This window comes from Balaenoptera ricei, chromosome 10, assembly GCF_028023285.1.
Source record: "Balaenoptera ricei isolate mBalRic1 chromosome 10, mBalRic1.hap2, whole genome shotgun sequence".
NCBI classification, from domain to species: domain Eukaryota; kingdom Metazoa; phylum Chordata; class Mammalia; order Artiodactyla; family Balaenopteridae; genus Balaenoptera; species Balaenoptera ricei.
In genome coordinates this window covers 41495052-41502999 of record NC_082648.1, presented here as the reverse complement: position 1 = coordinate 41502999, position 7948 = coordinate 41495052, and the positions used below count along the sequence as shown (strand labels likewise).

Genomic DNA, 7948 nt, shown 5'->3' with positions numbered 1-7948 from the left:
TTCGACTCCCCACCATGCTGCTCCTCCCCGAATCTGGGTATTGTCTAGCAGGGTCCCAAGCCCCCCTCCTGCCTCTGGCAGCCCATTAACTTCATGCTTTGGGATCTGGGCGATCTAATAACTCGTTGGATTATAGACTGGACATTCTTTGCAGGGGGTTCTTTCCTGGAAACCAAGCCCTGTCAGGTGCCTTCTACCCAGGATCAATAAGATTTCTATTCCTCCCCCTCAGCTGCCCATCAGAGCTGAGCTGATGCTAGCTTGCTGGATGGAGAGAAAGGAAAAGGGATGTCATTGCAGGGTTGAGCAGCTCCTGGCTCCACTTCCCTACCCCCACACATATCCCAAAGGCCAACAGGGGTCAGAGTTCACACAGCCAGGGAGAGGTGGGAGGCAGCAACAACAGCAAGAGTCCTGGGGAGAGGGGGAAATGCTCTAGTAGGCTGGGATCAGTTGTTGCCCTTGGGGGTGCGGTGCTTCATAGCTCCCCCCTGCTCTTTGGGTCCTCCCCTAGGGGGAAGTGTTAGGATGAGGGACAGGCATTAGAGCTTAGGAAGCGGTTGGTGTTTGTCTGAAGTAAGGTTAAGGCTAAGGGTGGACCTAGACCTAGGGAAAGGGAGTGGATTAGAGTTAGAGGTAGGTTTCAGGCTGTGGGCAGGATTAGTACTCCCCTCCAATCTGGTGAAATGCACACAGAGGTCTCATACTGGTGTTGTTACTAACAGAATCCTCATTTGGGCTCTTTATGGGAATGGCTAGCTTCATGGTTTGGTTATGGACCACACTTGGGTTTCCTTTCGGTAACACTGGTTTAAGTCTAGCCTCTATTTGAATTCTAACCCTACTGCTCCTTTCTTCTCCCCCATCATCATCTCTGAGCTTTTGGGTCCAGGAATAGAGCCTATCACCTGTTACCTGGATCCTACTTAGCCCAAGGTTTGGAAGCTGGCCTCCTAATATGGCATTTCCTTGTCTTGGGAAGGGGAGTGGCTTCCCCATTGCCCAACACCCTGACCACAGCTGGCCCAGATAGGCTTTGGGGTCCAAAAGCTGTACACCAGGAGCAGCAGCACCCTTTCTGTTTGGGGTTTCTCTTTCTCTTTCTTCTTTGGTTTCTTTTCAGAACACCATCATAGCTGTCACTCAGTTAGAGCGATTTTCACAGCAGCTCATCTGCATAGGAAAGGCAGGCTCCAAGTTTGTTTGTTTCATCCCCTCTCAGCAAGGGAAGAAACTGAGGAAGTTATGGACTTGCCTAATATCACAGAGCCAGTTGGTGTTCAAAGAGGAAGAAGGACCTCGCAGCATCTTTTGATTCCTGACCGGGTTCTTCTGGGGATCTGGATCCCCAGTGGCCTCATTAGGGTCATCCAAGGGACAGAATCTCAGAGTCCTCTTCTAGGGTCAGGAAACCAGTTCCCCAACAATGTATCCTATTTGTTTAAAGGAGGTAAGCAATAGTGTGTTCTGGATTCAAGGAAAAGCCACCAAGTCATTGATAAAAATAGAGATTTTATTCTGCAGAGGAAGATACTACATGGGTGGGGGCGAGGAGCCACTAATAGCTACAGTGGAAGGAAATACTGATTCCGGTATGCAAAGGCATCTTTGAGAAAGTGGGGAGAGGAAAAGAGGGGTCAGAAAAGGCTGGAGGGCAAAAGGAGAGAAGAATGGAGAGGATTGGGTTGGGTGGAGGTGGTCTCTGCAAACCAGGCTGGAACCCAGCACAATAAATAGTTTTATTTACAACAACCAAACTTGTGGCTTTTTATCCACGTTTCAGTGCAAATTATTTACACACTGATGAGGAGGCAGGACAGGAAGGGGGTAGGAGGTGGCTGAGGGAGGCATGGCTGGCAGCTGTTCAATGGCTCCAAGACAGAGGCTGGAAGAATGGGGATATTTCTGCGGGGTCCCCCAACCTCATGTTCCACATCACCACAGCTGCCCTTTCACCCTGAACCTCCCGCTTCAGCTGTAGGTGGGGAGGACAAAGGCCCTGGTGCTCAGGTGTGTGTTCAGGGTCTGCACCCTTGGCAGGAGAATGGGAAGGGCATGTGGGGACCTGGAAAAAACGGAGGATAAAGGAGAGGGAGAGAGGCAGGCAGATTGCTGGCGCGGTGGAGGAGACAGAGCTACACGTCAGGAGCTGACCCTGATGGAGGAGGGGACGAATCCTTCTCCCACCTCCTGGCCAAGCAGGGGGCAGTGCAACAAGGGGTCTCCTGCGGAGATGGAGGGAGGTAGGTCCGGGGCAGGTCAGTCAGGATGGCAAGAGGGTTCATGCCGCCCCAGGCAAGTGGTTTCAGGAGTCCCCAGGTAGGAGGAGGTGGGAGAAATGATCGGATACGTAGCAGTCGCGGAGTGTGGCTGAAGGGGCTGGGTGGGCGAGGATCTGGGTCTTAGGTGCCAGCGAATCTGTTTGGGGGTGGGCTTGCCGAGAACGCTCCTAGGGATGAGTCCGCGCAGTGCCTCACAGGCACTCGTGCAGTACGCGAGTGTGCGTGCAGTTGCGGCAGCTGACGTGGCAGCACCAGTGGAAGGTGCAGTTGCAGCGCTCGGTGACGCGCTGCGTGCGCGTGCGGTGGCCCCGGCCACAGCAGAGCAGCTCGCAGCCGTCCAGCGCGGGCGACGAGCTGTTGCAGGCGCGCCCTGCCGTGCCCGCTGTACCCAGCCGTCCGCTGTATGTGCAGAAGTTGGGCGATTTCTCGAAGTAGACGAGATCGTGGGGGGAGGGAGGCTTGTGAGCGGGGTCCTCGGGCTCGAGGCGCAGCAGTTCCGCCCGCGAGGCACGGTTGTTGCCGCGATTGCCGTACAGGACGCGCGAGGCGCCGTCGAAGCGGTCCCGCAGCACGTCGCCCACGGCGCGCAGCGTGGGCAGCCGCATCCAGCACGTGCGCACCGTGCACGAGCCGGACATCCCGTGGCACTTGCACTCCTGGCGCATCTCGGAGAACACGGTCTGGGGGAAACGGAGAAGAAAGGGTGTTCCAGGGCACTGTCAGAGTCAGGGCCACCTTCCCAGATACCGCCCCCTCCCGGACGTCGCCGGAACCTCAGCAAAGGCCCAGGCCTAGCCGCGCACAGAGGAAGGGAGGCGCGAAATGTCTTGCAGAGATTTGGACACTAAGCCCAACTCTGCTCCACCCGGCGAATCTGTCTCTGCCTCTCAACCTGGTTTTTTGAACCTGTACAGTGGAGTGGCTGTAGGCAATACAGTCTATGGGTTACATGACCTCTAACGTCTCCGTTGTCAGCCACTATCTCTTTCATTCTCTGGCTTCCTTCCAAGCCTCCGCGCCCTCCGAACGCCCTCGCCTGGCTCCTTACCCTAACCCCTGACCTTATCACCGACCGTTACTTCCCAAGTTCGAGGTTAGCCTCTGCGAGGGACTCCGAGAACCCTGCCATTCTGTTTCGGGTGCGGTTACCCTCAAGCCCGCTCACCGTGCGGCCCGCCTCGTTGTTGTGAAGGTTCATGAGGAAGCGCAGGTCCCGCCCCTTCTCCCCGGAGTCCACAAACTCCCGGCCAAAGAGGCGGCCGAAGTCGATGTTGTCGCTGCAGCCCCCCCAGTGCCAATCGGGGCCCCCAGGACCGCGCCGCCGGTAGTCGCACGTGCAGGACTCGATGGAGCCCTCCGAGCAGGAGCGCGCCACCGAATGGGTGACCCCGGCCGAGGTGATGGCGAAGATAAATGCTGTTTCCCGACAGCCTGTTGGGGAAGGGAGCGGGGATCAGCTAGTGGGCACGCGGGGGTGCAGCAGGCAGCTTCAGTGGAGGGCTTGGGACCCTTGAGTCCCACGCCCCAAATCCTTCCTTAGATTCCTGAAAGCCCGGCGACCGGCTGTGTTGGGAAGCTGGTCTCACGGAGAAAGCAAGTGCGTGGGCACGCAACCACGTCCACGCTTGTAATCACACGTTACTGAGACTCAGGGAGCATTTTGGCTTCTCGGTGGAAGTGGGGCAGCCCCAGAGGGAGAAGCCGAAAAGAGGGGAGTGGAAGAATTCTGCACCGCCAAGACTTCTCCGCAGCCCAAACTTTCGGCCCGGCCCTCGTCAGCGATGCAAGACTTGCTGGGCTGGAGGTAAGAGACGCCCGCAGAGACCAGCTTTGAGAGGGGCTGAGGGACAGCAGTGGCCAGCCAGCGTCCACGACTCAGAACTCCCTTTCTCTGGGGCAGTGGCTCAGAAAAGTTAGCTTCGTACCCGAGGTGCACGGCTTGAAAGCCCCTGGTAGAACGAGTCTGGCCCAGAGCTAGGGCTGGCGGGTGGATCGTGTGACCCTGCAGGCGCCCCGCACATCTTCCCTGCACTTGCCCGCCCCTGCCCTGAGGGTGACCGTGCATTGCCCTGGTCCAGGAAGCGTCATCTTCCTGGGTACCCACCTCGGTTGACGATCTTGCCGAAGAGGTGGGGCCCCGAAGCTGTGGGACAGTTCCAGCGGCGGTTCCGGAACTGCCACTTGCACTCTCGCACAGCGCTCTGCAGTCCCCCGCTCACACTGTGCAGGATCCCCGGGTTCTGGCGGATCAGCCGCCGCTGTTTGCGGCTCAGCAGCTGCAGACTGGGCTCGAGTACCAGTTGCAGACTCTTGGAGTCGGTCAGCAGGTTCGTGGAGGAGGCTACGTTCACGATGCCCCTGGTGAGACGCATGATAGGAGCTCAAGCTCTGGAAGGGGACCTGCACCCTAACCAGAAAGGTCATGCCCACCCTGTCCTCTTCCTGGAGCCATTTGCCGGCGAGAGCGGCGGGAGATCAATAGTAAGGTTAACAGTTCCACGCTCCTGGGCTCACTAGTTTGAAAGGACTTGGCGTCCAGAGTTTTGTGTTCCCAGGAATCTTAGGGCTGCTCGGGGGCCCTGCGCCCGGAGCTGGACAGCAGAGGCATGGAGAACCGGAGACTAGATAGTCACCTTGGCTCTCAGAGCCTGCTCCCGGGCAGCCTGGCGAGCAAACCCTGACCTGCCATCCATGCCCACACAAGGCGTGAAATGCTTGGGAGTTCCGCCCTCTACTTGGCTTCTTTCTGAGTGCACGCCTGCCCTTTTTCTCCCGAGGCTGGGAAACCTGTGGTGTGACTACCGCCGTGAGGCTCGGTTTGGGGCTCTTGGAAGAAGGGCGGTGCTAGATGGGAGTGGGCTCCCTGGCTGGGGTATCGTGGGCCACCGGGCGGACCATTCACCCCACTTAAGCAGAGCTGGATACTCTGGAGCAGCTCCGCCCCAGAGCGCCCCTCGGTGTCTCCAAGGGAAGTCAGAGCGCTGGAGGGAGCCTGTCTGCGGACGGATCCCAGAGCGTGGGAGCTGGATGGGGCTGGCCCCTGGCTCTGTGCCCCGAGACAAGTGGCGACCCCGCACCAGCTCACTTACCACCATCGGCCACTGCTGTTGGCGGCCAGGGCTGCAGGCAGAGCGGCCAGCGCCAGCAACAGCGTAGCGGAAACCCAGCCAGGCAGCAGCGCCCAGTGCCCCATGGCCTGCCCGGCCTTGCCCGCTCTGTGCTGCAGTTGGGGCGGCTTTGGCTGCTGCCCGCGGCGGTGGGACGGGACGCGGCGGTGGCGGCTGTGGCGAGAGTCCGCAGTCTGGCTCTAACAGCCCCGGGGGCGGGCGACGGGCTGCATGGCTCGCGGTCCCAGCTGGTGGGCTGAGGCAGCCACGGCGGGCGGCACCGCCTCTTATAGTTGCGGCGCTGGCTGAAGTGACGATAGGAGGCTGCCCCGCCGGACCGCACTGTGGCACCAGGGCACACCGGTCAGGGGCGCAGACAATGGGCAGCGAGCGGGGCCGTGGCTCCCGCCCGTCTGAGCCGAGAGCTGACGGGCTGGCCGTCGGGGCTCACCCCCGCCCCCTACCCGCTGGCTCCCGCCTCCGGACCTGCACTGGCCGCCGACCCCTCCCCTTGGGACGCCCTCCCACGCGCGCCCGCCTCACTCCTCTCCGCGTCCGGAGCCCGTCGGGGACCAGCGTCCGCCAGGGGGCGCGGCGACCAGTGTGCTGCAGGGACAAACCGCCAGGAGCTCAACCGCTTCGCTGCCCGCTGTGGGGCTGTCCCCTCGACGTCACCCCGGTCCCCGCCGGCGTCTCCTCTCTCCCCCATCCTGAGTGGAAGAAGGAAAGCTGTGGTTCTGGGCAGCGGCTCTGGGGAGACACCTCCTCTCCCAGGAACCCCCGACGGCTGGACAGGGAAGGAAAAGGGGGAGACTGGGGTGGGGCTGGGACTGTGGTCAGGGAAATCCCAGGGGTGGGTTGGGGGATGCGCTGACCACACAGAGCCCCACCATGGAGAGGGGCCTGAGGCAGCGGCAGTCTGTGCTTGTGGGGTGGGCTGGAAGGAGTGCACAAGTGGCTGTGTGTGTGCGCGCTAAGTGGGACAGTGCAAATGAGACTGAGGGTGAGAATATGCGTGAGTGTGTTCTGAGAGCGCACACTCCCGGGTGTCCTCGTGCACAGAAAATCCATGTTCTGAAGAGGGATGTTAGGAGCCTTTCCCAGGAATCTTGGAACTTAGCTCAGGTCAGAAAGGGTCATCTAGTCGTCTTGTCACCACCTGGGGCAGTGCATCATCTCCTAGGTGTCGGGAAGGAGGTGGCAGCTACGTCAGGAGAGACCCAGAAGGTTGGCCGAGGAACAGAGAGTGTCTGGAACTGTGTGCGGAGGTGGGCGGATGAGTGGGAGATTAAATATGCATAGGTGTGTCACTCTCACCCGGTGTACCTTGTGTCATCCTATAGTGTGTCACCCTGTGGCATGTGTCAGCCTGTGCATGTCACTGGGGGAGGGGCGACTAAGCCTGTAACCAAGGTGGTATCAAGATGGATGAGGCCTGGAGTGGCAGCGTCCCTGAGGACTAGGCTCAGAAAGGAAGGGCAGTGGAGCAGATGTCAGGGGTGTGCATGGAGGCGCTGGGAAGAGAAGGGCTGCTGGCTAAACTGAACCCAGAAGAGGGAACTTGTGTCTCCAAGTTTCTGCTTCTTTCTGAATTTTTCTGCCAGGTTTCTGTCTTCTCCCCCAAAACTCTGGCTCTCTTCACTCTCACCATGCCAGGATACCTAGAGCACCTGCGACCATCTCTACGAGTCCTGGGAGTCGCTCCTCCTAGGACTCTATCTCAGCCTCAAGGCCACCTCTGCCTCCTATCGAAGAAGTGGCAGCTGTTCCCTATATGGGGCATAGGGGGCACTGCCAGCCTGGTTATCATGCCCCACCACCACACACAGATGGCCCCTGGAAGAGGGAGGATCTCCTCCTTTACATCTCTCCTCTCTCTCCATTTTACGGAGGAAAAACTACATTGGGCAGTTATCCAAGGGCCACACAGCTAACGAGGGAATAAATGGCAGAGCCAGGTTAAAACCCAGACTGTTTTGACTCAAAGCCCATGCTCTTTCCACCTTACTGGTTGCTTGTGACCATGCAGCAATAGCAGGCCGGGAGCTCTTCCCGAAATTGGCAGATAAATAAAAATGGTCTTTAGGATCTTCCTGCCTCTCCTTTTTTTAAAAAAAAATTATTTATTTATCTGGCTGCATCAGGTCTTAGTTGCGGCATGCGGGATCTAGTTCCCTGACTAGGGATCAAACCCGGGCCCCTGCATGTGGAGCGTGGAGTCTTAACCACTGGACCACCAGGGAAGTCCCCTGCCTCCTCCCCTTTATTTTTTAACATCTTTATTGGAGTACAATTGCTTTACAGTGTTGTGTTAGTTTCTGCTTTATAACAAAGTGAATCAGCTATACATATACCTATATCCCCATATCTCCTCCCTCTTGCGTCTCCCTCCCATCCTCCCTATCCCACCCCTCTAGGTGGTCACAAAGCACCGAGCTGATTGCCTCCCTTTTTGATCCTCTCTTTTTCATCTCCTCTGCCTTTAGGATGCTTTTTGACCGAGCAATGTACCCAGGCCTATTCCTAAAGGGTTCCAAGTCCCAGAAATGATCAGGCCTC

At 58.4% G+C, this 7948-nt stretch overlaps 1 protein-coding gene across 1 annotated transcript; it reads right to left on the bottom strand.

The window, feature by feature from the left end:
• Positions 1–2473: 2473 nt before the first annotated feature.
• Positions 2474–5475, bottom strand: WNT1 (Wnt family member 1). The gene is made up of 4 exons (XM_059934576.1): positions 5372–5475; positions 4387–4640; positions 3448–3713; positions 2474–2962 (listed from the first exon to the last, which is right to left on the bottom strand). Exons 1-4 carry the CDS (start codon positions 5473–5475, stop codon positions 2474–2476), a joined length of 1113 nt encoding a protein of 370 aa, XP_059790559.1.
• Positions 5476–7948: the final 2473 nt, after the last annotated feature.